The sequence below is a fragment of the Triturus cristatus genome, chromosome 9 (assembly GCF_964204655.1).
Source record: "Triturus cristatus chromosome 9, aTriCri1.1, whole genome shotgun sequence".
NCBI lineage: Eukaryota > Metazoa > Chordata > Amphibia > Caudata > Salamandridae > Triturus > Triturus cristatus.
In genome coordinates, this window is record NC_140592.1 from 1,132,739,961 (window position 1) to 1,132,767,772 (window position 27,812).

The window sequence follows — 27,812 nt, forward strand, 5'->3', positions numbered from 1 at the left end:
AAAAACGTATTTGTGAGAGAAGATACTCATCGCAGGCAATCATCCGTGCGCTATATCCACAAGATGAGCGCTCAGCTGTCTTTGTCGTGACTTAAAACAATTGGTATCTTGGGCTGTATTCAACGCCAGATTGGTGCCTATTATCTTCCGTTTATTCTTCCTTCGGATATTTTGTTCCCCCTTTTCCTATTTTATGGCTAATTTACGTGCGTGAATGTGAAGTCATTTACGCTGGATGGTTGTTTTAGCATTGTGCCGGTGCTCTGAGCCGTGTGATACAATGTAATTGGCAAGTTTCAATTTCACAATTCGTCTTGTTTACCCCCTTTCTGTTGAAAAGAACACAAAAACAATATGGCCGCCGGGTGACCGGTAGATTCCATTACTTGTTTAACACGAAGTGCAGGGAGGCCCACGCAACTAAAGGATAAAAGGTTTATAAAACAGTCCACAATTCAATTTCACTGTCCAAAACTTGCTACTTTGTTTAACTTTGCAATACCAGAGATTTAATATCATTGGCACATGGATAGTTCCCTAACTGACTCGAAGTACAAAATGTGGGATAAATCGACGTAAAATATCACAATGACGCAGAATGGGGAACCTCTCACGCCCGGCAGAACCCGTGGCCTCTGAGACTCCCATAGTGACAGATATTTACAGGCTGATTGGGTGCCCCCTGAAGGGTGGGACCCCTACACCCCCAGCAGCTGAAGCCACTGTGACTGTGGAGTGAGCACAAAATTAAACTGACAATCAAGGAGTGGTACATTCTCATGATCTTTTCCAGGGTACTATTGATGCGAGGAGAACTTAACGCCATGTCTTATGTTTAGCTCCTTTCCTGAGTGTTATGCAGAATGGATTGCCCCCTGCTTCCCTACTTCAGTAAATTCACTGCTTTGGTAGTCGAGGAATGGAAAGGGAGCCAGTGCAGACTTTTACAAGTCTCCCTAGGTCTCGATTTTGTAGCTTCAGCCACAATCAAGCAATGCATTCTCCAGGAAGTGATGGGTGATTTGAAGTACTGAAAGGATCTGCAGACATTTCTGCCCGCTGAAAAATTACAACCTAACTTGGCACAGCCTTCAAATGACCAAATGAAAGTCCGCCTTTGGCTTGCAGTCAATGCCTAGGCAGTCTTACTCCACACATCAGAACAGTTATTAAAGATTGGGGGGGGGGGGGGGGGGGTGGAAGCTGCTGCTTGGGTTCAAATTCCATGTTCCCTTGTTGACCAGATTGTGTGAGCTTAGTCAAATCAGTTTACTTCATTGCGTCTCATTTTCTGTGCTCGTCGCACGTGGGAGATTCTTCAAGTAATTCAGTTCAGCGTGTTATGTAAATAACTCGTAGGTATGACTTAATAACCTCTAACGTTGCACGATCTATGCTAGAATATTGGCCACATGTAGGTGGAGAATGACGGCTTACTTATAGAATCGTTGTTAGGATAGGGAGGTTATCACTCTGTGCGGTAATATAATCTAGCAACACATTGAAACTTTTAAATGTTCAATACATTTGTGTGACTTTTCGGCTTTTCCTTATTTTTCAAGTACTTTTGTTGTGCGATTTGCATGCCAGTACTTTCGATGGCTCGGCCGGTGCTTTGGCTTCTAAGGCCAAGCGGCAGCCATATGGATACCGGGTCGGAACTGGCTCAGCTCTCCCTATTAACGGCTACCGTGCCCTCTTCTAATCGGGCGATCGCCACCCTTCCAAAACAGACGTCAGTGGGAGGCCCGAGTCTGAGGGAGGGAGGGAGGACCCCTTCGCGAAGCCGCCTCCCTGCGCTCCCGGGGCGAGGAATCCTACACAGTGGCAGAAGTGCGCCAGCGAAGCATTTGTTCTGTGTTGTTGTGCATGTAGCGTTTGGCACCAAATGCAGTTGTGTATCCCCTCCTTTCATGGGATACCGAATGCACAGCACAGGCTTCTCTCCATTTCCTTGTCTCTTCCCCGGGCGCACTGAAGGTATCACTAGAGCTGCCCGTGTTGTTTATGTTTAGACCACCGCGTGGTTTGTTTTGTAAACACATCTTGTGATTTTTTTAAACTCCTACAAACTGTGGTGCTTTTAATAACCAAAGACGCCCACGTGTAGTCGTGGTGTTGCAGCAGCTCATAGTTATGTGAACTGGAGCTGCTGACTCGAGCTCAGTTCTCGCTCAGAACAGAGTCTCTTTACACTGGAATTTTAAATCACAGCCACGGGGAAACTCTCGGGCATCTCACTGGCAATGAGTCTGTGTGTGAAACAAAAAAAATGTCATGAGCAATGCCAATAGCTCTAACTTTAACAATGTCGAGACCGTTGCATTGTAAATGCTTGTTTCTCATACCAATGCAGCTCTCATCTAGGAGGCTAAACAATGTAATACACATAAAGCTGCATTTGCAAATATATATAAAAACACAAGAGGGCAAGTAGCACTTGAACTCTGTTTTTAATAAGTAAAAACTCATGAAGAAAAAACACTGCAAATAAAGTAGACATTGTTAGCCTATAGGCTGCATCGTAAACCAATAGCATAGAAAATGAAAGCATTTTCCTACAAAAACTGGCACCGTGCCTTTAAGGCAGCCATGACCCCTAGCTTCCCATCATGCCTCAGGGGTGACAGTTAGGTCAGTTGTTCTTTCCGGCTCCTTCCATCAGGACCCTGGATTCACAGCTTTTCCTTTTATTGGTTTTCTGTCAAATAACTGACAATTTTCTACTCTCACTCGTCGTCTTTTTGCCTTAGAGTGAGAGTGATACCTTTTTTGGGTTTCAGAAAAGGTTTATTTTCTTCAAGAATGCCTTCTTTATTTGATCCTTGCCCTGCCTGTGGCAAGAAGGCCAGATCAGACACACACCCTGTGTATATTCTCTGCCTCCCTGAGTCTCAACTCTTCTTCCAACTGCCATCATTGTAAGAAGCTGTGGAGTAGGACCATCAAAGACAGGGAGAGAATTCGACTTTATGGCCTCTCCGAAAGAGGTAGGTCTCCAGTGAGGCAGCAGAAAAAGAGAACTCTGTCGACTTCGAGAGGCAAGATCCCGACCTGTTCTCCATCGGCGTCTGGAACGACGTCGAAGCTGCTGCCGCCGCCGAAAAAATCATCTAAGACATCGGCAAAGCAATCCACGTCGACGAAGGTAACAGGTCCGCCATTGATATCAACCAGGCGACATTCAACATCGAGGGACAAGTCTCAGTCGGTGCCGGCTGGGCGTTCGACGTCGAGGCTCATCACTCCGTCATCGCCTCGTCAAAGGCAATCGACGTCGAGGCACAGGTCTCCGTTGAGATCAGTCCAGAGATCTTCGACGTCGAGGCATAGGACACCATCTTTGACGTCGAAGCAGAAGTCTCCGCCGAAGTCAACCCAAAGATCTTCGACGTCGATACACCACACTCCATCGTCGACGTCGAGGCAGAAATCTCCGTCGACGTCACAGCAAAGATCTTCGGCGTCGAAGCAGTGTTCTCTGTTGACGGCAGCACACTGCGGTCGACATCGAGACACCGATCGTCAGAACAAAGGCCGCTGACGTCGAAGCATGGTACTTCGTCGACGTCGGGTAGACTTTTCAACGTCGAGAGGCCGGTCGACTGCAAGATTGAGCCCTACATCTAAGAGGAGAAGGTCGACGTCGAGGCAGGCTTCCCCGTCGAGAAGGCAGTCTGCGCAGCGGCATACCAGATCGAAGTCGAGACACCAGTTTAAAGAGGCCTCACGTCCAGCGAGTCTATCCTCTTCACCAATGCCGACGTCTAGAACAGGTTCTCCCAGTTCTCACAGAGGCTCTACGTCAAGGTCTCCAGAGGTGGTTATCTCGACATCCGGCAGTCCAGTGGACACCCAAGATTCTCCGACCAGGTCTAAGCGGGAAGGGGCGAATTCTCCTCCCCCCTACACAGTCACCACTCCAGTGGGGGGGAAGTATTGCAAATCATCTAGGTGGAGAGCTATCACAAACGACCAGTGGGTGTTGGCTACGCTGCAGAATGGGTACTCTACGTATTTTTCTACGCCATCCTCCCTCAATCCCTCCGGTTCCATCATCGTGTCACCAGATGGAAACATTACAGAACAAAGTGGCCACCCTTCTCCAAAAGTCAGCCATCGAGAAGGTGCCAATATCTCGAAGAGGGAGAGGGGTCTACTCAAGATACTTGGTAAAGAAGAAGGGTCGAAAAGCAGAATACAGACCCATTCTGGATCTGCGAATACTCAACAAATCAATCACAAAGGAGTTTTGCATGTTGGCTCTCCATCAAATATATCCACATCTCAGGCAGGGAGATTGGATGTGTTCGCTGGATCGGCAAGATGCATACTTTCACGTCCCCCTAAATCAGCATCACAGACAATACCTGAGATTCCTGGTGGGGATCCTCTCACTACCAGTTCAAGGTACTACCCTTCGGGTTGAAGTCAGCTCCAAGAGTGTTCACGAAGTGCATGGCAGTAGTGGCAGCCGCACTACGCCGCAAAGGCATCTTCATGTTCCCGTACTTAGACGACTGGCTGTTGAAGGGTCCCTCACCGCGCAGCGCGAGGAGTCATTTCCTGCAATGCTTAGAGCTTTGTCACCGGCTGGGCCTTCATGTGAACTTCAACAAATCAACTTCACAACCAACTCAGAAAATCCATTATCTAGGCTCTCTGGTAAACTCAGAGGTAGGAAAAGTGTTTCCTTCGGAGGAGAGACAGTATTCCATCATACAGAAATGCAAGCTTGTTCTGGGCAACGGAAGGCTGTCGCTTCATCTGATTCCCTCCTTGTTAGGGTCGATGGCATCCTGCATCTTCCTGGTCTCCAATGCCAGACTACGAATGCGTCCTTCAGCAGGATCTGGAGGACAAGTGGGACCAGCAAACAGCTCGCTGGGACGACAAGATCAGTCTCTCAAACACAGCAAGAGCTTCCATCCCATGGTGGATGAAGAAGGAGAATATGCAAGTCGGGATACCTGTTCACCAAGCACCTCCCTCTCAAACACTGATCACGGACGCTTCCCTCCAGGGCTGGGAAGCCCACATGGGATCCCTCCAGATGCAAGGTCTATGGTCTCCAAAAGAGCAATCCTATCACATCAACATGCTGGAACTGAGAGCAGTTCACCTGGCCCTCGAGGCTTTCCTCCCTTCGATTCAGGCAAGTTCAATCTTAGTACAGACTGAAAATACCACCACCATGTACCACCTGAACAAACAGGGGGGAACTCGTTTCCGCATATTGTCGCTGGAAGATCAAACTCTCTGGCATTGGCTCCTAGCACGGAACCTATTGATTACAGCAGTCCACTTCCCGGGCAAACAGAACGCGAGAGCTGCTGCTCTCAGTCGTCACTTCGAAGACAGACCAGACTGGGTTCTCAACGACTAAGTCATAGAAGACATATTCCAGGCTTGGGGTCTCCCCACCATCGACCTCTTCGCGGACAATGAAATTACAAAATGCCGAGACTTCGCCTCAAGGTTCTACCGGCCAGGATCGAAAGGGAATGCCCTTTTGATAGACTGGTCAGGGGCATTTGTGTACACCTTTCCACCCCTTCCTCTCATTCCATAGGTGGTGACCAAGTTGTCTCATTCTCACACGAGGATGCTACTGATTGCCCCGGACTGGCCGAGACAATGGTGGTACCTGGACCTTCTGCACCTGTCTGAGTGCACTCACAGAAGTTTGTCATGCAGACCGGATCTGCTGTTCAAGATTAACGGGAGGATTCATCACCCCAACCTTCCCTCACTGAACTTGGCAGCATGGCTCTTGAAGTCCTCCAGTATGGCTATTTAGGACTGCCACAGGACTGCATGTCCATTTTAAAGGAAGCACGAAGGCCGTACACTAGACACTCATATGCATGCAAGTGGAAACGCTTTTATATGTGGTGTGTTCAAAACAATTGTAATCCAACCAAAGGACAGGAAGAGGTCATCCTTCCATACCTGCGTTATCTGGCGAAAGCAGGTTTTACGTTTCCTTCTACTAAGGTGCACTTAGCAGCTATCACTGCATATAGGCGTTCACCTTGTCAACCTTCTTTCTTTCAGTTACAGGTTGTTAAAGATTTTTTGCAGGATCTGAAAAAGGTCTATCCTCCGGTCCGTCCTCCTTCACCACTCTGGGAACTGAACCTGGTGCTATCAAAATTGATGGGTCCGCCTTTCGAACCCATACACAAAGCAACCTTACAACACATTTCTTGGAAGGCAGCTTTCTTGGTAGTGATCACGTCAGCTCGCAGAGTGAGCGAAATACAGGCCCTCTGCTCTAAGGATCCTTGTACCGTCTTCCATCTTAATAGGGTCGAATTGAGGACTCGTCCCTCTTTCCTCCCCAAAGTGGTGTCTGATTTTCATGTAAATCAGATCATCTCTCTGCCCACTTTTTTCCCTAATCCCTCCACTCTAGCGGAGAGGGCTTTGCACTCTGGACCCGAAATGAGTTTTAAAATTCTACCTGGATAGGTCCAAGTCCATGAGAAAATCTGATCAACTACTTGTTAACTATGGGTCGATCAGAACGGGTTTTCCAGCTTCAAAGCGGTCCATCTCCAGATGGATAGTTTCATGTATAAAGCTAGCTTATCAATTAGCACAGAGGCCTCTTGGATCTACTCCCAAGGTGCATTCTACCAGAGGAAAAGTGGCTTCGCCTGCTTTTCTGCATAACGTGCCTATATCTGAAATCTGTAAGGCGGAGGTCCGTCCATACATTTACGAGGCACTATTGTCTAGATTCACACACCAGAGCAGACATCCAAGTAGGCCAGGCCTCCTTGAGGAATCTGTTCAACAGCTGATTGCAGCTGTTGTATGTTGGGTCTCTTTCTCGCATTTGCCTGCAGGGTGAGGATTGGGCTTGCTATTCTTTTCAGTGCTTATGGCTATTGAGGTTCCCCTTTAAGAGAATTAAAAGTTACTTGCCTGTAATTCTAGTTCTCTTCCAGGGGTATCCTCATCAAAGTCATAAGCAACCCACCCTCCACCCCAGGCAAATGAGATTGTATTCATTGTTAAAGAATATCTTTGGGCCCTGTTCTTCAGGGCTACGCAAAGAACAACTGACCTAACTGCCACCCCTGAGGCATGATGGGAAACTAGGGGTCATGGCTGCCTTAAAGGCACGGTGCCAGTTTTTGTAGGAAAATGCTTTCATTTTCTATGCTATTGGTTTACAATGCAGCCTATAGGCTAACAATGTCTGCTTTATTTGCAGTGTTTTTTCTTCGAGTTTTTACTCATTAAAAACAGAGTTCAAGTGCTACTTGCTCTCTTGTGTTTTTATATATATTTGCAAATGCAGCTTTGTGTGTATTATTACATTGTTTAGCCTCCTAGATGGGAGCTGCATTGGTATGAGAACATTATGTATATATACATAGAGCTGTATATATATGTTTTCCATAAATTTTCATTATTTCCGGGGTCTCCCCACATGGGCAGGAATATTCAGTGCTTATGACTTTGAGGATACCCCTGGAAGAGAACTAGGATTACAGGTAAGTAACTTATCCATCTAGCACATGCACCCCCAATCTTGCAACTTAGTCAACCTCCCGAGAGTTTCACTCTGTGGACGTATGCATGGTCATACATGTCCAGAAACATGTGTACACCCCCCTCCCAGCGCCCCCACTCGGAAATTCTTATTAGGGAAGTAACGAGCAATGGTGTAGCAAGTGCAGTGGCACCTTGTGAGAAAGTGCCATCTTTCTTGCATGGTATGCCCCCACTTTTTTCTGAATTGCTGATGTACTTTGAGTGTGCCCTGGGCTCCTGACAATCAGGTGCCCAGGGCCTGTGTTCCTTCCCTAAAACTGCATTGAAGCATAAACCCAATTGGCATCTCTGGCCACATGTCAGCCCCTGGTAAATGGGACCCTAGTTACCCATGGCCCTGTGACCAGAGAAGGCCCCTGAGGGCTGCAGCACTTATTGTGCCACACGTTGTGGCGCCTTGATGCCCCTGGGCTAAGTTTGCGCTCTATAAAATTTATATTCATTCATTCATTCGAGGCCCTGTGCCCTGACACACACACACACACAACCCTTGCAGGCTGAGTGTCTTGGTGCAGAACAAAACAGAGTCGACATGGCACACATCCCTGTGTGCCATGCCCACAAACACACTGCCCTGGCATACCTCAGTCACCCCTCTAGCTGGGTGCCCTATGCCAGTGGTTTGGGTACAGGTACATGAGCTCTGTACCCCTTCAGTACCCAGGTCCATTCCTGGGCACTGTAAGTGCAGTGATGCCATTAAGAGTATATGGTGCTGGGAAATCACGAACTCCACAGCACCATGATGGCTACACTGAAGATGGAGACGTTCTCAGCACATTAAACCCACACTGATGCCAGTGTGGGATTTAATGTAAAATGCACGACAGAGGGCAATTTAGAGTTGCCCCCTGAAACTAACCAACAACCCGTGTCCTTACTGAGAGGCTGCATAGGCTGCCACCCAGCAGACCTATTGCTGGACCCCTGGGTAGAGAGCCACACACTCTCGTGGCTCTGCAACAATGCACATCCTGGGCAAGGTGCTAGGCCTCCTCCCCCAGGATGGGCATGGGAAGCTTCAAAGGCATGCCACCTTTGTTAGCTTCTCCAGGCCACTTGCTGTACTCAGCAACTGGCCCCCACCAGTTCTGACCCCCACTCTGGTGGGAAGATCGGCGGGAAAACCCAAGTGAGTAAAGGGGGTGTGCCAGCCTCTACCAACCCCACCCCTCAGGTGGGGGAGGCGAGGTGAAGCACAACTCCGGGCTCTCGCCATCTTGAGGATGGGGAACCCTACCCAATCTGGACTAGGCTCCTGCCACCATCCCACTGGAGAGTGGCAGGATAGGGGGTGTACCGACCCCAGGGAAGGGACCCATTGGTCCCTGACCTTTACCTACCTTTAATGCCCCCAAATTTAGTATTTAGGGGCACCCTGAACCTTCCTTCATTGGATCCGATTCCGAAACAAGAAGAAGAAAGAAGACCTGCTGTGCAGCTGCTAACAGGACGACACCAACTGACTTGGTTCCAGCCCTACAGGCCTGTCGACCCTCGAACCTGCTCCTGCTAAATCCCGGCGTCTCCAGTGGTCAGCAACCTCAAACCCCGGATGACCTGACTGCCTTGCTCATCTAAAAGATTGGGACTCCCATGAACGGTGTTTCTGCTCCAACCCCTGGTGCCAAGCCAGGAACCGCGAATCCAGCACACTCTGCACCCGCCAAGCGCGGCCCGTGCCTGAGTGAACAAAGACCACAAGGACGTCACCCCGGCGACTGTGACCAAGAATCCTGCACCCAAGGACCCTCCTTGACGCTCCTGACGACGCCTGCAGCCTCAACTCCAGGGACCCCCCCCCCCAACCGCGACCAGCAGAGGGTAAGATTTCCCGACGCCAAAAGACACCCCTGCACCCTGCAGGTCTCTGTGCCCAAACTCCTGGGTGCCTACCTAACCTACAGCTCCCAACTTACCTCTCGATGTGGTCACACCTGAAAAGTCTCCGTACTCTAGCTTGAAGCCTTTGTTCGTCTTGCAGCTTTCCCATTGAAATACATTGAGCGCCCGACGTCTCAAAAGCACCCTGCACCCAGCCGCCCGAGTGCCCCTGGAAGTGCAGCATCTGTTCTATTTTACTTCCCCACTTGCCCTGTATAAGTGACCAGAAGCTCAGCTCCTACAGCCGCGTGGCCTACCTGCAAGCAGCCACCAACCAAAGGCCCCCTACCCGCCATAGGCTAACATTGGGCCTACTCTCTCTGCACCTGGCTGCCCCTGTGCCGCTGAGGGTGTAACAACTCTACCTACCTGACCCTGGGAGACCGCTGAGTCTATCCCCAGAACCTTAACTCTGCCAGTTGAGTATTTACCTGAAAGCCGATAACTCACTTTATCTCCATAGGGCAGAGGTCTTCAATCTGTGGGGCGTGACCCCCAGGGGGGCCGTGGACTTCGGGAAAGGGCGGCGCGGATTCCTCAGCTTCACTTGTCCCTGCAAAAAGACAGCCGTCCTAGGATGACTAATTTAGATCGTTATCAGCAGCTTGGCTGAATGGAATGCAAATGTGCCTTATCAGTTCATCTGCAAGTGCAAAGCATGCTTGGGAGCAGTCAGGCTCTTTGTGATGACAAAGATTTGTTTTTTAGGTGGAAGTGCAAAGAGTTAACATCTGGGCTGAGAAGTTCATGCTTTTAATTTTAACTGTATTTACACAGCCCTTAGTGCCCCTAAAGAGGTTTTAAAGGGACAGTTATATATAAAAAAAAAAAGTTGCCTTACATACGCTCTGGTATTACTACAATCTACATTGAAAGCACCATTTTATCGTAAAACTATGTGCACGTTTTGCAGTATTCTATCATACCCTGTGTGTAATGCAAGTATAATCATTGACTTACATTTTCACAGTGCTTTCCGTCACAGGCTGCGACCTCGTAGCACTAAAAATACACATCACTATTCTCTGCTGCACCAATCAAGCTTTAATTCTGTGGTTCTCTGGTTACACAGAGACCTCTGCAGTGCATTAACTAATAGAGGATTCATAATGTACTACAGTGCATTTCCCACTGAGCAATAACTTTTTTTATTTATTTTTAATTTGTGCTGCCCATTATTTTATATGTAGATACCTGATGGTGAAAGACCTAAAAAACATACAGAATATTTTGAGCTTATTTATGAGAGGCTTGCATCACCAGATCGTCACTTTTTATGTTGCTCCGGTGGCGCAAGCGTCTCGACCAGATCTATGAGGCAGTGCAAAGTCACCCTGCATGGCTTTGCATGGCCTCATAGATATGGAGTAAGACATATCAGCGCAAGTCACTGTGTTACCTTACTCTGCCTCTAGGAGGAGTCCATGGGTTTTGCGTAGGGTTCCCACGCAACACATGTATTTTGATGCTACCCCAGATTTAAAAATCACGTAAACTTGGGGCAGGGTCAAAACCTTACCCCTCCCCAGCAGAGGCGTAACAAGAAGAAATGTTTTTATTTTTCCTTGTTTTTTCATCTTTCCATGTGTGCTGCATTAAGCAGCTCACATAGAAAGAGGAAAACACCCCTCGGGATTGTTTTGGTGAAGAAAGATGCCCCTTCCCGTACAAAAACAATTCTGCCTATCTTGGTGCTAGGCAGCAATTTGTGCGCCAAGCGGAGTGGTCTGGTGACCTCCGGTTGCGGTGCAGGCAGTGGCTCGGTGATGGTCGTCCAGCGGCATCGGTGAGACCAGGGCTGGGGTGCGGAATGAAGGCAGTGCTAGTTGCGGTGCTGACAGATCCCGGTGCAAGCAGCAGTGCCGGTTGCAGGGACCTTGCGTGGATCGGTCCAAACTGCAGTGTGTGATGGAGCGGTGTATGGTAATACTTACGAGTGGTACCCCCAAGCCACGGTGCGGTCACGAGTGTCGAAGTCAGCGGGCAGCAACGGCGTCGGTGAGACCAGGGCGGCTAAGTGAAGTGAGGCGGTGCGGAGTGTGGTGCCTACAGGTCACGGTGAAAGTGGCGGTGGTCGTCGTTGGTGAGACCAGGGTTGCGGTGCGAGATGCAGCAGTGCTCTCTGCGGTGCATATAGGACACAAATCCAGCGACGGAGTCAGTCACTTTCCCCCCTGTGGCAACTGAAACCACGGTTCCAGAGGCGGTACCCAGAGGTCTTGCAGTCCGTGAGACTTCAGAACAGGTGGCAAGCTCTACTTCAAGCCCTTGGAGATACTCAGCAACAAGTAAAGAAAGTTCAGTTCACTCTTTCTCTGCCCAAGGCAGAAGCAGCAACTGCAGGCCAACCCAACAAAGCAACAACACAGGAAAGGTGCAGTACTCCTCCAGGCAGTTCTTCCAGCTGCTTCTTGGCAGGTACCTTGATTCCCGCAAGTTCTAAAGTTCTAGAGTCTGGGCCCCAATATTTATACTCCGTTTCTCTTTGTTCTTTTGGGCAGAGAGTGTCTGTGCCCAGCCCAAACCAGTTCCATCCTCTCTGGCCCAGCTTCCTGGCAGAAAGAGGAGACCGCATTGTCCAAGGCAGACCAGGCCCATTCAGGTGCAAGGAAATCGCCTCCCACTACTCTAAATACAGCTCAGGTCTATTCAGCCCAGCCCCGACTCCTCGAGGAAAGGCAGGACACACCTTAAACCCCCTAACCCCCCTCCAGTGGCTGTCTGATGAGAATGCACATCCCCAGCCCCTGTCACTCCAATGCCAGATAGTCAATCCACAAACCCAGCTGAGACTCACAGGATGGCTAAGCAAGAAAATACCTACTTTCTAAAAGGGATATTTTCAAACACAGAACATAAAAATCATCTTTACTAATAGATGCATTTTTATATTCTGAGTTCAGGCATACTAAACCCCATATCTGTATCTTGTCCCAAAGGGAAGATATGCCTATAAGATGTTGTAAGTAAACTCCCATTCTATCCTATGGGATAGATAGCCTTTCCATAGTGAAAACACGCTGTAATTCATTACCAGGACATGTCACACACACCAGTACATGTCCTACCTTTAATCTACATGAAACCCTGCCCACAGGGGTACCTTGGGCATACCTTAGGGGTGACTTACATGTAAGAAAAGGGAAGATTAGGACCTGGCAAGTGGGTGCACTTGCCAGGTTGACATGGCTGTTAAAAACTGCGCGCAGACACTGCAGTGGCAGGTCTGATAACCCTTTTCGAGCCTGCTTGGGTGAGTGGCACAATCAGTACTGCAGGCCCACCAGCAGCATTTGATTTACAGGCCCTGGCAGTCTCAGTGCACTTTACTGAGGACTTACTAGTAAGTCAAACATGCCAATCATGGAAACACCAATCCATAATACAATTTACAATAGGAGCACTTAAACTTTTAACACTGAACAGCAGTGAGAAAGTGCGCAGAGACAACAAACCAGCAAAAGTCAAAACTAGAAGGTCAGAAAGCAAAAAGACGGGAAACACGCCAAAAGATGCCAGGTCTAACAGGGGCATTTATGGTTGTCGATGAGGAGTACCAGGTTCTAGAAATCTTTGTCAGAAGGGGGTCCTTGCGCCTAAAAAGGTTTGAGAAGCGGATCTCAGCATCAAAAAGTTTGTAGACCTCTGCCATAGGGTAACATTGACTGGTTGTCACTTGGAATTTCTTCTAAGTGTCAAGTTTTGAGACTTTGAAATATCCACTAAAAATCAGCTGAACAACGTAAACAAAAAATTACTCACCTGTTATCAGGAGAGATCCCAGTGCTGGATCTTGGTGCCCAGCACTGTCCCTACAAAGCAATTACAACTGTGATTTTCCGATAACCAAACTTTCCTCCATAGGATAACATTGCCTGGTTTTCGCCAGAAATTCTTCTGTGTCGATTTTTGAAGCCTACAAATATTCCTTAAAAATCGCCTGTGTAACAAAAATGATTTCTTTCAACTGTTTACAGGAGATGTACCAGGGCTGAATCCAGGATCCAGCCCTGAGTAAGAAAAAACTATGCAAAGTAATTCATATTGCGTTTACTTGAAAATTCCCATTGAGATCAATGTTATAATTGTGTTTAACTTATGTTGCCTATTGCAATAACTGTAACTATTGCATTTAAAAGTCTATTGCTTATTGAAAGTATTTAACTAAAGCATCTCATCCTCAAAGTATTTTGATACCTACTTGTGGTTCTAAAATAAAACTATATATTTTTATATACAAAACAATTGGCCTAGAGTTCAGTTCTTGAGTGTGTGAAACCATTTGTTGACTGAGTGTGTACAACAAATGCTTTTCACTGTCCTCTGATACTGCATTACTGCTCGACCAAGCTACCACGTTACAGAGTGAGGTTATATCTAACTTTAGTCTCTGCCAAACCTCTGGGGACTGTGGACTCTGTGCACACTGAACCTTACTTTGGTGCAGTATATACAGAGCCACTTACTTACACACCTGGGCCCAGTCACCTGTTGAAGCCGGTTTTCTTTTACTACCCAGCAAGTGGTGGAAGGGTGGGGGGGGTTTCCTTCCCTACACAAGGCCTACACGTTTGCTACACCACTGGTCCAAGTTTATTTTATGAGAGGTTTTGTTCCCTGCCCACCTCACCCAGCAAAGTAAGATTTCTGCAATTCAAGAATGCTTTGCTTGGATCCCCAGTTGGACCCCATACGTGCATTGTGTCATAGACCTCCCCCTCCACCCTCCCGGAGTAGTTAATTATGTGCCAAGCAAACCACGCAGTAAAACCAGAAGAAATGTCTTCCAACACTTTTATCCAAGTTGAATCACAATCTTAACAACTGAGAAAAAGCAGATCCACATTAGTTCTTGGTATTGCAATCAAGCCCCCACCTCCTTGCACAGGATGGTTGCGAGGCTGGAGCAAGCTGAATGACACTATACAATGCAGGCCCCATGATACACTTAGGGATGGCAGGCTAACCATACAGTGCCTGGGGGAGGTGGCAAAGGTCATAAAGTGTGTGTGTGTCCGACCGGCCGGACCCTCCGACCCTGCCACCCAACACATAAGAGAGTGGTCTCTCACGACTTTAATGAGAAAAAAATATGTCCTATTATCAAGGAACACAAACCCCTCTCTCTCCTCCCCCCATACATCACTCTGAGATATGATCTGAGGAATAGCCCCCACATACAGCCACAATGGTGAGTGTCACCACACTACCAAACGTGAAATAACTTGTGCGTCACAAAGGGTTTAAAGCTGCACATCACAAATGTATTCTATAATAACTCCACCACTAAAGAGACTCCAACATTGAGATGACAAGACTAGTTACTGTGAGCTCACAATAAACTTTCTTCCTTTTTACACTGATAATGTATGTGCACCACTCAAGTTTTCGAAAGTTCAGATTAGCCCGGTTCTAGGATTTTCATGAGGGCATTGTGGGTCTCTCAGGGATGTTAGGGAATGAATCACTTGCAGTCTGCCTTCACTTGTGAATCTGCTTCACACTGAACACCACCACAGCCCCAGTAAATTCATCAGCAGTGATTGTTTGGAAAGAGTCATGAAGATATGTGCACCCTTTCACCAGCATAAAGGTGCACGAAGGAGCACCCAGCGTTGTAACGACTTGATATGGTTTGATTTAGATTAAATTGAACGAGCTCTGACACCAGTGGTTTTCTGGCTTGGAACATAAAGTATCAGCTTGGTCAAAGAAAGCCAGGCATTATTGAAGTAGATAGGGTTTAGGCCTTTTTTTTTTTAAAGTAACATGCAGAGAATTCATCTGAGGGCTAGAAGTAGTCGATTCCACTACTTGGACCCCAGGTGTCAATTTATTTATTTAGATTTACAGTTTTTTGTACGACGCTAAATGCCTTTTTCCAGTTGCCTCAAAGTACTAGATTACTGATGCTGTGCTAGCTGGTTGCAGTGAGAATGTTAAACGTGTTTAGCAGCTTACATCTGAATTTCGCTTTTGTGTTGATTATTTTTTTAGCACCATCTCAATATCAACCAGCACACTTTTTTGCTAAAGATTAGAAGCAACCTTAAGCATTGGACATTTTCGTTTGACGCCCAGAGTTTGCACTGCGGGTCTCATCCTTCCCGGTGAACAACTCAGGATAACATGTACACTTCATCGTACTCCGGTTTCAGTGTCATGATTTATGAATTGCATCGCTTGTAAGAGGGGGATTCATGCAGTCAGCATGAATGAAACAAAATACGTATAGTGAGCTGATTTATTCGGTGCTTGTAAGGATTACAAGAAAGGTGGAGCGCAAAGACTGCTGCCAACATACCTAATGACTTACAATGGAAGCTTCTTTGCAATCAACAAGATGAGTGAGGCTCATCCCAAACACATATGAACGCGCACACAGTCTCACACAAGGAAACCAACACGCAAAGAGACAAAAACACGTGCACAGCCATAAATCAATAGTCATCAGACACAAACTCATACAGACTCACACTATACAGAAATACAACCGATTAAACCCACATATTAAAGACGCTCCAGAGCAGGGAAGATGTTTAATTACGCACCAATCCAGTGTGGTTAATCAATAACCTGCATCCTTGCAAAGTGCAGACGGTACATTCATGCCATGGCGAAGCAGGGAGCCCTCCGGTCGAGAATGGAGGAGGCAGGGCAGAGCAGCAAATGCTGCTGTGTAGGAGTGAGTATTAAAGCGGTGTTGGTGCCTCATTAAGGGAAAGGTTGCGTTAGTGCCAAGTGGGGGGGGGGAAAGCTCCCAATGTCAAGTGGAAGGGGGGGAAGCAACAGAGCTTCAAGGAGCACACCGCAGCGTGCAAAAGAAAAGAAAGGTGGTGCCTGCTTCTTGCCCAGGTGATACCGCCAAGCATAATCCACACCCAAGAGCTGGCTTCGTTCTGATATGAAGAGAGGCGCCCGAGGAAGGGCGAAGCAAGTTGTGCGAGCCGGCCTGAAGAAAAAGGCAAAAAAGCACCCACCATTGTTGATTAGGGGGCATGCTGCAGTGCTTTATAAAAGCGGGTGTCTGCTAAAATATTATGCCTGGTTCCCATGTTAATATGAAAGCGGGAGCTGCACTGAAACCTAAAGCACAGTGCCCAGGCGATGAGGGTCAGACAGTCAGCAGAGTTCAAAAGTGACCCGTTGCAGGAAAGCATGTCGTGCCTCCGATAGGAAAAAGCCATTAAAAGAAAAAAGTGCTCACATACTGTAAATATAACACCCTGAGTAACAACACACCTAAAAGGGCCAGTCATGGGAGGTTACAAAATGAGATGGCGGTAATGAGGGGCTACTAAGCCTATTCACAAATCAAAAGCAAACTTTGAATAAGGACAGTAACAGGAGCCAATTGAAAAGATGGGTGGAAAATAAGTAGAGCTTTAAGTCCATACCTGAATGCAGCATGCCTTGAAGAGACCGCGCAAGCGCTGCCTAGGTGACACCTAAAAACGGGGAGACATGATCCTCTCAGTTGTCACACCTCTCTCAGGCCATGTAGAACTGGGCTCTTCACCACCACATTAATTTGTTGGTGGAATATCCACTGGGGACGGACAACTATCTTGTGGACCTCCTCAGAGGGATGCACTAACAGACTCACAAATGGGAACTCAGCCCAAAAGTCATCCTTTCCTACTTTCAATAGTGTGTGGTGGGGGGGGGTTCCTTTTATAGACTTGTTCGCCACAGCCGAAAACGTAAAATGCCCAGACTTTGCATCCAGATTCTCACACCTACTATCCAAGGTAAACACACTATTGATGAGTTGGTGAGGGTTAGTTGCCTATGCTTTTCCACCTCTCCCTCTCATTGCTTTCTGGTTTATAGAAATTCAGGCAAACATCGCTCACCATGACCTTTATTGCTCCCTCCTGGGCATGTCCGCTATAGTTCACAACACTACTAGATCTCTCAGTACACTTACACGAGAAGCTCCCCAAAAGGCTTGACCTCTTCATTCAGAATCCAGGACAAGTTAGACACCTGGACCCCAAGATGATCAACCTAGTGATTTGGCTTTTAAGGTCTTAGAGGTTGGTTATTTAAACTTACCATCAGATTTTATGGATATTATTGAACAAGCACGCAGACCCATGCTTAGAGCCTGTTGTGCTGCAAAATGAAAACCTTTTGTTTACTACTGCTAACCTAAACAAATCCTATCAAAGCCACTCTGCAAGACATTTGTTACTTGCTTCATTCACAGAAATCCAATTTAACATACACGTCCATTAGCTTGTACCTTGCTGCAATATTTGTCTATCTGCAAAATAGACGGCATCTATCACTCTTCAAGATCCCAGTCATTAAAGCATTCATGGAGAGACTCGTGTCATTCCATTTCTTGTGCCTCCAGCACCTTCCTGGAACCTAAACATTGTGCTTACTAGGCTCACGGGTCCTCCTTTTGAGCCTCTGCATTTGTGCCTCCTTCAATTTCTATCATGAAAAGTGGCATTTTTCGTTGTCATTGCCTTATTCAGGCATGTTAGTGAGCTCCAGGCCTTAACCTTAGAAGAACCCTTCTTTCAAATAAAGACAAGTCAAAAGACCTTTACCTGTAACTCCCAGAGCACACTACTCATAAAAAGGGAGCAACTATGGCTTTCTTTGGCAATATCCCCTTAGACGACATTTGTAAAGCAGCTACATGGTCTACAACATTATTTACTACACACTACTGTGTAGATGTGTTAGCACGCCAACAAGCCAGTGTAGGTCAGGCAGTTCTACGTTCCCTTTTTCAAGCTAATGCAACTCCCCCACGCTAGCCACTGCTTCTATGGAGGGGCTGCTTTACAGTTTATGCAGAGCATGTGTATCTACAGCTACACATGCCATTGAACAGATTGTTAATTACCCTGTTAGCATCTGTTCATGGCATGTAGTGCTGTAGGTTCACATGTGCCTTCCCTTCTTCCCGGACGCTTGTGACAGTTTAGTTTTACACACTTCTCTAATACATTAACATTTAGCATGGACATCTTTATTCTGACATTTTCTTTACACTCCTTTCTCACCTGCCTGCAGGAAAGCAATCTAACAAAGGAGTCGATGCCCATGCACATTATCACAGAGAGGAGGCGTCACTCTACCTCTTAACGCGAAATACTTTTTTCCAAGAAAAAGAAGTTGTTCAACTCTGAACCCAACACTAGATGGCAGGAGTTTGCAGAGCATGTTAATCTATATCAATCTATATCACTACATGCCATGAACAAATGTGTACACAGTAAGTAACATAATCCTTCCTGGTGATTATGGTACTTTCAACATGGGCTTTCAGTCCTTGACGATGAGACACATGGGTAGGTTGTGGGAATGGTTCTAAAAGTGACAGGAATGAATGCACCTCAATAGGGACCACAAAAAAAGTCTCCAAAACATTAACTCGTGAAAGGAGTAATGCCAAAGTTAGCAGTTCTATAGTTAAGTCGGGACTTTTTCTTGTTACTGCTCATATTATAGACAGGTTGTCTTTAAAAGAAAAACTTCGATTTTGTGTATACGTAGACGTTTATGAATGTTCTTTTTTTATTTTTTTTAAATCCCTCCAGATAAAAAGACCTTACTTCCATGTAAAACCTTTGGAGAAAGCCCAGCTGAAAAATTGGAGAGAATACTTGGAGTTCGAAATTGAAAATGGGTCTCATGAGCGAGTGGTGGTCCTGTTTGAAAGATGTGTTATATGTTGTGCCCTCTATGAGGAATTTTGGATCAAGGCAAGAAAAAATCTTCCCCTTCTACCCTAAATGTTTTTATAATTTCAAACATTTGATCTGGTAACTAACATTGTATTGTTGAATATTGTTCATATATAACTATGTCTGTTGCATTAGGGGATGGTCTGCTTGCAACCAGATTTGACTGCTGCATATGCCAACTCCGTTGCCTCTCTACGTCCTTCCTTACAGAAACTAGTCTAGTGGTTCAATAAGGTGCTGAACGGGTTTAAAAAAGATTTATTTATTCAGTCATCTTTTTAAGACCTCTAAACACACACTGAAGCTTGTATTAATTATCTGCTTTTATATTTAGTATGCAAAGTACATGGAGAACCATGGTGTTGAAGGAGTACAACATGTTTACAGCAGAGCTTGTGTAATTCACCTTCCAAAGAAGCCACTGGTCCATTTACTCTGGGCGGCCTTTGAAGAACAGCAGGGTAAGGTTTTGCTTAATTGTATTCATTTGCAAACATTTTAATTTGTATTTGTAATTTAGCGGTTTAATAAACTTAACAGTATGACAACAGCCATATGCTTCCCCACAAGCAGAGTCCGTACTCATTGATAAGGTATGTTATACAATACAGTGGTATACGCATATCCGCTATAAACAGATTGACCTATTATGCCCGTCCTTGTCGAGATGTCTCCTGTTACCAACAATTCCAAGTGTCCAGTCTCAGCCATGCACAGCCCCCAGTACGCTTTATAGCTAGGCAGGGTATCCCTGTTTCAGTCAGCCGTCCTCTGTCTCCGGGCTCCCCCCAGCATCATTCCCATTGTGTTGACCCTGTAAGAATGTCTGGAGCATGGTCTCTCAGCATGCCATGTCCTACTCCACCCCCTCCTCTTTGTTCTCTTTTCAGTAGCACTTTTTCCTCCAGCGCCCACTCCTCTATGTCCTGGTCCCATTTAGTGAGCTATTCATAGACCACCAGTGTATTACTGTTCGAGGATTGGCAGTATTAAGTCTGTGGTTGCAAATCTCCTGCATTTGGGCTTGAGAATTATGCCCAATAGCCATTTTCATATGGTTGCCTTGAGTCGAACGCGAGTCACTCTCTCAAGCTTAAGGACCACATCTCTCCAGTACTGCTGTATCTTACTGCACAGCCAGGTCAAGTGTTGGAATGCGGCTCCTTGCTCATCCCAGTGGAGACAGTCCTCTGTCCTGGCAGATCATCTGGAGTCTAGCAGGCATCAAATCTGTGCAATGATGTTAGCTGACGTGTGCTAACTTGAACTATACTTGGTTGCAACTGTGAAAAAGTGGCTCTATATATACTGTTCCCAAATAGGTACAGTGTGTACAGAGTCCACAGTCCCCAGATGTTTGGCAGAGGTTAGAGTTATATATAACCTTACTGTTGGTAGCTTGGTTGAGGAGTAAGGCAGTATCAGAGGACAGTGCAAAGCATTTGTTGTACACTGTCAGCAAATGGTCTCACACACTCAAGAACTGAACTCTAGGTCAATGGTTTATATAAAAAAATATGGTTGTTTTTTTAGAACCAACAATAGGTATCCAAATATACTTTCTCAGAATGAGAGGCTTTAGTTAAATACTTTTGCAATATGCAATTGACTTTTGTAGGTAATAGTTACAGGTTGTTGCAATAGGCAACACAATTTCAAACACAATCATACATTGAGCTCAATGTGAGTTTTAAGTTATTTGCAATAATTACTTTCAGGATTACTTTTCTAACTCCAGTGGGACAGTTCTTGGAAACAAGTGAGTAAATTTGTCTGTTACTGTTGTGATTTTTAGGCAATATTTTGCTATTTTAAAAGTTGACACTTAGAAGAAATTTCATAGAAAAACAGTCAATTTTTCCCTATGGGTGAAAATTCAAATTACGGTTAAAGTATGTTCTCGTTACTTTTGTAATCCAGGGCTGGGCTCCTAGGCTCAATACTGGGACCCCTATCTAAAACAGGCAAGTCATTACGTTTTCACAGTTGGTACGATTTTTAAAGAATATTTGTAGTTTGCAAAAATCGACACAGAAGAAATTTCACACACAGTCAATAATTTCCTATGGAAGAACATTGGGTTGGTAAGTACGGTTGTGACTACTTTTCAGGGTCAGTGCTGGGCACCAAGATCCGCGTTACAACAAACAAATGATGGACGGAATGCTGACAATGCAGACATTCTCCCCCAGTCAAGAGATCTGGGTTAAATCCATCGTTCTTTTGCCCACTACGCCACCCCAGTTCAGACATGGCCATATGCAAATCAGTCTTGACCCTGTGCCTCATGGGAACAGTCCAGCCCGAACTGCCAAGCCATGTCTTCCCTGGACCGGAATCAAGCATCCTAGGACCGGTTTCTGGCTATCAGCCGTCATCAGCCAGGATAGCTTGACTCCAGTGGCGTAGTGAGCACGGGTCCCACGTCTGGGAATACCCATCCCACTTACGGCGAAAAGCGTTACAACAAACAAATGATGGACGGGATTCTGACAATGCAGACATTCTCCCCCAGTCAAGAGATCTGGGTTAAATCCATCGTTCTTTTGCCCACTATGCCACCCCAGTTCAGACATGGCCATATGCAAATCAGTCTTGACCCTGTGCCTCAGATCCAGCACTGGGATCTCCTAATAGCAGGTGAGTATTTCGGTTTTCGTTACTCGGTTGATTTTAGGTGAATATTTTAAGTTTTGGAAACTCCACACTTTGAAGAAATTTCAGAAGAAACCAGTCAATGTTACCCTATGGAAGAAAATTGTGTTATCGGCTTTTGGGTAAGTACTCGACTGGCAGAGTTAAGGTTCTGGGCACAGACTCGGGGGTCTCCCAGGGTCAGGTTGGTACAGTTGTTACTCCCTCAGCGGCACTGGGGCGGCCGGGTGCAGAGTGAGTTAGGCCCAATGTTATCCTATGGGAGGCAGTGGGGCCTTGGTTGGTGGCTGCTGACTTGCAGACCACGCGGCTGTGGGAGCTGGGATCCTGGTCACTTTTTCAGGGCAGTTGGGGAAGTCCCTGATTTTGAGGCTGCAGGAGTGTCGAGGTGGGTCCTTGGGTGCCGGATTCGTACTCTGCTGAGTAGCCGAGAGGCCGTCTTGGGGGATGCTACTGTTTAGTCGCTTTTAAAATACTGTTTTCTGCTGCTAATTATTTGCTGTTTGCACGGAGTCCATACGGGGCTTTTTTGACAGAGGATCGATCCTGATCTTAACTGTGTAATTGTGCGTGTTTTTAAAAACGGTTTTATCTTTTTGCACATCCGCATATCCGCACTTTAAAAATACATTCCTCTCACCTGCTGCTTGTGCGGGAACCCCCTCGCCTTACACCGCGCCAAGCGCCATCTTAGGACAGGCAGGAAGGCTGTAGCCAGGCGCCATACTGCTAGGGGCACCAGGCCCACAAGGGGGCAGGACATAAGAGGCCAAATGCTAGCGCGCAGCGGGCGCGCCGATGGCGCGCCGATGGCGCGCCAGAGGCAAGCCCGTCTGCGCCCGTCCGTGCCTCGGACGAGCACAGGACGACTCAAGACCTAGCCAGCGACGCTAAGGGATGCCGCCGGTACACCAGACTACAACTCCTGGACATAGGGGGTAGGACGGGCCACACCATACCCACTCAGAGCAAGAGCGCCACACAACCCCTCAACCTAGGATCTAGAACAGGCAATAGACGCCTGAAGGAGCCGAGCACCCTCAACTGTGCTCTGCTGAACTGCAGGTCATTAGATAAGCACTACATTGAAATTGCACTGTTACTAGAAGATCTGCGGCTGGATGCGCTCTTCCTCACAGAAACATGGGCCAGGACAGATGTAGCAGTGGAGATTAGCTTCGCCTGTCCAGAGGGTTTTAAGTTTTTACACAAACCCAGACAGGGAGGTAAGGGCGGAGGGGTGGGACTAATTTACAGGGAGAAACTTCGTCCGAGCCTGCTACAAACGGGGGTGATTGAGGGGATTGAAGCAATGGCCTTCTCACTACAAGGCGACAGAGGGAACCTACTCACAGGTCTGCTCTGTTATCGCCCTCCGGGGCTGCACACCCCAATGCAACCTTTCCTGAATATAATCACCAACCTGGCACTCACACACTCCAAAATGGTTGTCCTAGGTGATTTCAATTGGTGGGAGGACGCAAGCACAAAGAACCAGCTACGGGACCTGACGGCTACCTGTTTTGGCCTTGGTCTTCACCAACTAGTCACATCCCCCACTCACCAAAAAGGCCATATACTGGATCTGCTGTTTGCCAATAAGGCGGAGGCTGAGCTTTTAAATGTTCACCCGCTTATTTGGACAGACCATTTTTGTATTCAGTTCAAGTTATTGTTATCAGCTACCTCCTTCCAACCCGAAACCACGGCAACGTATAGAGAGGGCAGAAACTGGGTCAAATTGACAAACTGGTTTTCTGTTGCCTCCTCCCACAGTCAGCCTTTTCCTAACCTCCAGATCGGTGGAGGCTAATTATAACGCTTACCATAAGTTTATAACCAATGAGCTGGACCTACTAATCCCGAAAAAGAGGATAAGAGTCAGGAGCAGGCCATCAGCGCCTTGGTACGACGACGACCTGCGACAGCTAAAACAGCTATGCAGGCAGACCGAAAGGAAATGGAGGAAGGGGCTCCTTGCCAGGGACAAAATGGCGCTGAAGTCTCCACAGAGTAGATACAAGCAACTTATCCTGGATCGTAAAGCGAGCTTCTACGCTGACTCCATAGCGCTTGCCCCAAATGGGGCGAGGGAACTGTTCAGAATAGTGAATTCCTTGTCGGCCCCAAGCTGCCTTGAAAATAAAGTAGTACCTTCCAAGAGGTTATGTGATGAGATTGCCACCTATTTTAAGGACAAGGTGACGAAGATTACGGATCTCTTTAGGGGCACTGATAGAGTAGCCGACGGCTCTGGGAAGGGAACGACCCACGAGAAGCCAGGCAGGGATTGCTCTCTGACCCTTTTTTCCATCTTTTTCAGATGAGTCGTTTATTAAGACGGCACACAGCATCTCGTCGGGCTCCCCCCTTGACCCTCTGCCCCAGAAGGCTTGAAAGCTATTGGGCTATCCGACCTTCCCCTGGCTGCGCCAGATCTGCAATCAGTCGTTGGCAGAGGGCATGGTCCCGGACGGCTGGAAACAGGCCGTGGTCTCCCCCCTGATTAAAAAACCAACTCTGGACCCAACTGTCCCTGCCAGCTTCCGGCCAATCTCTCTCCTCCCGTTCCCTATTAAAATCTTGGAGAAGGCGGTGAGTAGATCCCTCTCGAGTTATCTTGAGGCCAACCGTTTGCTGGACAGGGATCAGTTCGGCTTCCGCCCATGCCACGGAACCGAGTCTGCATTAGTCACCATGATGGACACGATGCGGGCCGACACAGGGAGCACCGATGTTCTGGTGCTCCTAGATCTGTCAGCCGCATTCGATACCGTGAGTCATGAAATGCTGCTGGGACGGTTGATGGAGGTTGGGGTGGGGGGCCAGGCACTACAGTGGCTGCGTTCCTACTTAATGGGAAGGCACCAAATGGTGACTATGGTCCTTTCGTCTCAGAGAACACACCTGTGGACTTTGGAGTCCCACAGGGTTCCAGCATCAGCCCCATCCTGTTTAATATATATTTACAACCGCTATTTTCCATCATTAAAGCGTTTAGGGTGGAGCTGATCCACTATGCGGACGATACCTGTGAGAAGTTGGCCTGGTATATGCTGTTCACTGGTTCTAGTGACCACCTTGTACCATGCCAAGCAACCCTTATGGTGTGGTTGTAAGTCAACCTTTTTGGACTAGCTGCCCTAGTGGTAGCGTAGGCTAAGCAGTCTTTGAGGCTAAACTCGTGATGCGTGTTAAGCAAGCTGTTTTACCAATAGTAACCCCCTTTTATACCAATGAAAGGACACCACACAGATATATATTCAAAATATATATGTATTTATTTCTCAAAGTAACCCCTAGTCTCTTTATGAGCACAGGAGCACAAATCGTCAAACAAGATTATCACAGAATACACAGAAGTTGCACTTTATATGGATAGGCCCTGGTGGCCACTCGAACCATATACTAAAATAGTGGTATAAGTACCACGAACAGAAAAGGGAAAAGGCCTAGGGCCTCTAGAATCGCTGGGCCTACAAGGAGCTAACGTCAGTTAGTGACCAGGAGGTCCACGGGTGGCGTGTGCAGAGCAAATAGTCACACGCGTGCTCCCATAGGTTTCAATGGGTGCGTAAAAAGTACAAAGTTACTGCAAAAGGAATCTTCCGGATGACCTAGGAACTTAAGACTTGGAACACAGGCACTAGAGATGTATTACTACACTTGGGCACAGGTGTGCCAGCTTTACCTCACCCACAGGAAGCGGGTGCATAGGCCTCGAAGTGCGTCGGGTTTCTTCTATCTGTTCCGTGGGGCCTGTAGACAAAAGTGCTGCAGGCGGTCGGTCGGGAAGAGATGCAGTGGATCCAAGAGTGGATCGGAGATGTTGAAGACCTGTAAGCAGAGGGGACAGTGTTCACAGTCACTAGCCAGTGACCAGCGTGGCACCAGGTGGGTACCAGGCAATGTCGGGTGCAAACAGGAAGGAAGGTGTAGCTTGACTCTGCAGCCACGTGGTCCCTGAAGGTCGACGACGTCCAGGAGTCGAGTCACGAGCTGTCCCACGCAGGCTCTCGCTGTCGGCGGTGTCGGCGACTTGATCGAAGCAAACAAGCCTTGGCAAAAGCAATTGTTGTAGGCAAGGAGATAAGCTGATGGTTCTGACCAGCAAGGTCAGAGGAACTGCTCCTTTGGAGGGGAGCAAGGGCCAGTCTGGAGCAACCAGACCAGCGGTGTTTGTCGTAGATTTCGTCGCCAAGATGGCCACTAGCCAGCGGGCCAGCAACCGGTTAGGCGCGTCGAGTGGCAAAATGCAGAAGGGCCCCACGCAGATCGTGGAGATGCTGGAGGGCTCACCTTTGGTGCAGATGCTGCTCGAGGGTTGGGCTTCTCAGGACCCAAAGCACAACTTGGAGGGAGCCTCGGTTGTTGCACTGGTCAGCTTGTCGTAGTCGTTTCAAGATGGCTGGCTCCACGTGTCTCGGTGCCTCCACGGGTCTCCTCTTTGCAGGGACTGTGGATCGGGCGGTGAGAGGTCTGGAGGTCCAGGTCTTGTCAGTCTCTGGGCTCGGGCTCCGGCGGGAGGCGGCGGCAAAGCAGACGTTGATTCGCTGGATGGTGCTTGCGTTAGCAAGGTGGTCACTCCCTGACCACAGGGGAGATTGGCTTCAGTCCTCTGTGCGGCAGAGCGTCGAAGTTCCCGTCTTCTTCTTAGTTTCAAGTTGATTCCAGGATGTCTGAAGTCTTAGGACACAGCTCCTACCTTTATTCGGATTCTAGGGGCCGGACTACCTGCTAGGTCCCTCCCTATGGGTGGGACCAGGAAGGGGGGTGGTTACACCCCCAATCCTTTGTCCAGCTCGCCCCAGGCCCGGGACTGGTGTGCCCCAGGACCGGTTTGAACTGGCATATGCACCGAGGCTCCTTGTGAGCCACAGGCATGTCTGGTTTCTTTCAAGCCCTACCTGACCAATACACAAAATCCTGTCTGGGGTGGTGCACGCACCTTCCCTGGCAGGAAACCCTTTGTCCACACCTCCCAAGCTGGAAGGACTCCCAGCAGCAGGAGGGCAGACTTGTGTCTGTGGTGGCAGCATCCATTTTGTGGAGCTGAGGCTATGTCTGATTTTACCCGGGTTTCAGGCACTGTACATGTCGTGTCCCTCTAGAAGGGTGGAATGCTAACCCCGTCGCCAGAATTGGCGAGGGGTTAGTATTCCAATTCGTATGACACCTTACTCGACATGTTTTGATAAAGCCAAACCAAAGATAGCATTTAACCGCGAGGTTCATAATGCACTTGAGAGTATATGGTATGACGATATCTGGAAACAGTAGAAGGAAGTTGTTCCGACCACTGCAGACAGGCTCAGCTCATGCCAGAGCACCATCTCACATGGAACCAAGCACTCTGCCTTCAGGATTGTTAAGGCCTGCTATAGGAGTGACTTATAGGTTACCAGGTGTCCCATTTAAGGTTAGGTATAGGTATACTACACCTAAGTAAGAGGTGATTACACCAACTTACCCCAGCTGAGTGATCAGCCAGTTGTGTCAAATCGTTAGGCCAAGCCTGGGGTGGCATAATACATGCTGCAGCCCTTGGCAGGCCTTGGGTACACCAATGCCCTGGGTACCTAGTGTACACTGGTACAGGGGCTGACAGGGTGATCCACTTCCAATTGGTTATGCACCTAGGGTGCATAGTTTTAATTTAGTAGAGAGAACAGCAGGCTGGGGGTCTGATTGGCAAGCCCACAGCCTCAATATGTCAAAAACCAGTGAAGCAAAAAGCAAAAATTTGGGGTGACCATAGGATAGCAGACCCTACAATACCCAACTGGCCTTCTCCTTGGAAGGCAAACAGGCAGTTCCTCTGGAGCAGTTCCAAAGCTGCATGAGGCAGACCACGGATTGGCTACGGAGAAACTGCCTGCAGTTCAACGGAGACAAAACTGAACTGCTGCTCTATGCACCAACGAAACAGATCCTACATCTTCCAGTGGACTTTAGGCTTGCCCCGGATTCAGTTCCACTGACTCCAGTTATCAC

At 47.6% G+C, this 27,812-nt stretch overlaps 1 protein-coding gene across 2 annotated transcripts in view; it reads left to right on the forward strand.

The window, feature by feature from the left end:
* PRPF39 (pre-mRNA processing factor 39) overlaps nucleotides 1-27,812 on the forward strand; it is a 487,671-nt gene that overhangs the window by 283,011 nt on the left and 176,848 nt on the right. For both annotated transcript variants that reach the window (XM_085627039.1, XM_085627040.1), the window contains 2 exons: nucleotides 19,017-19,181; nucleotides 19,498-19,624. In XM_085627039.1, coding sequence (XP_085483165.1) covers nucleotides 19,017-19,181; nucleotides 19,498-19,624 — 292 coding nt within the window. The remainder of the gene's footprint in view (nucleotides 1-19,016; nucleotides 19,182-19,497; nucleotides 19,625-27,812) is intronic.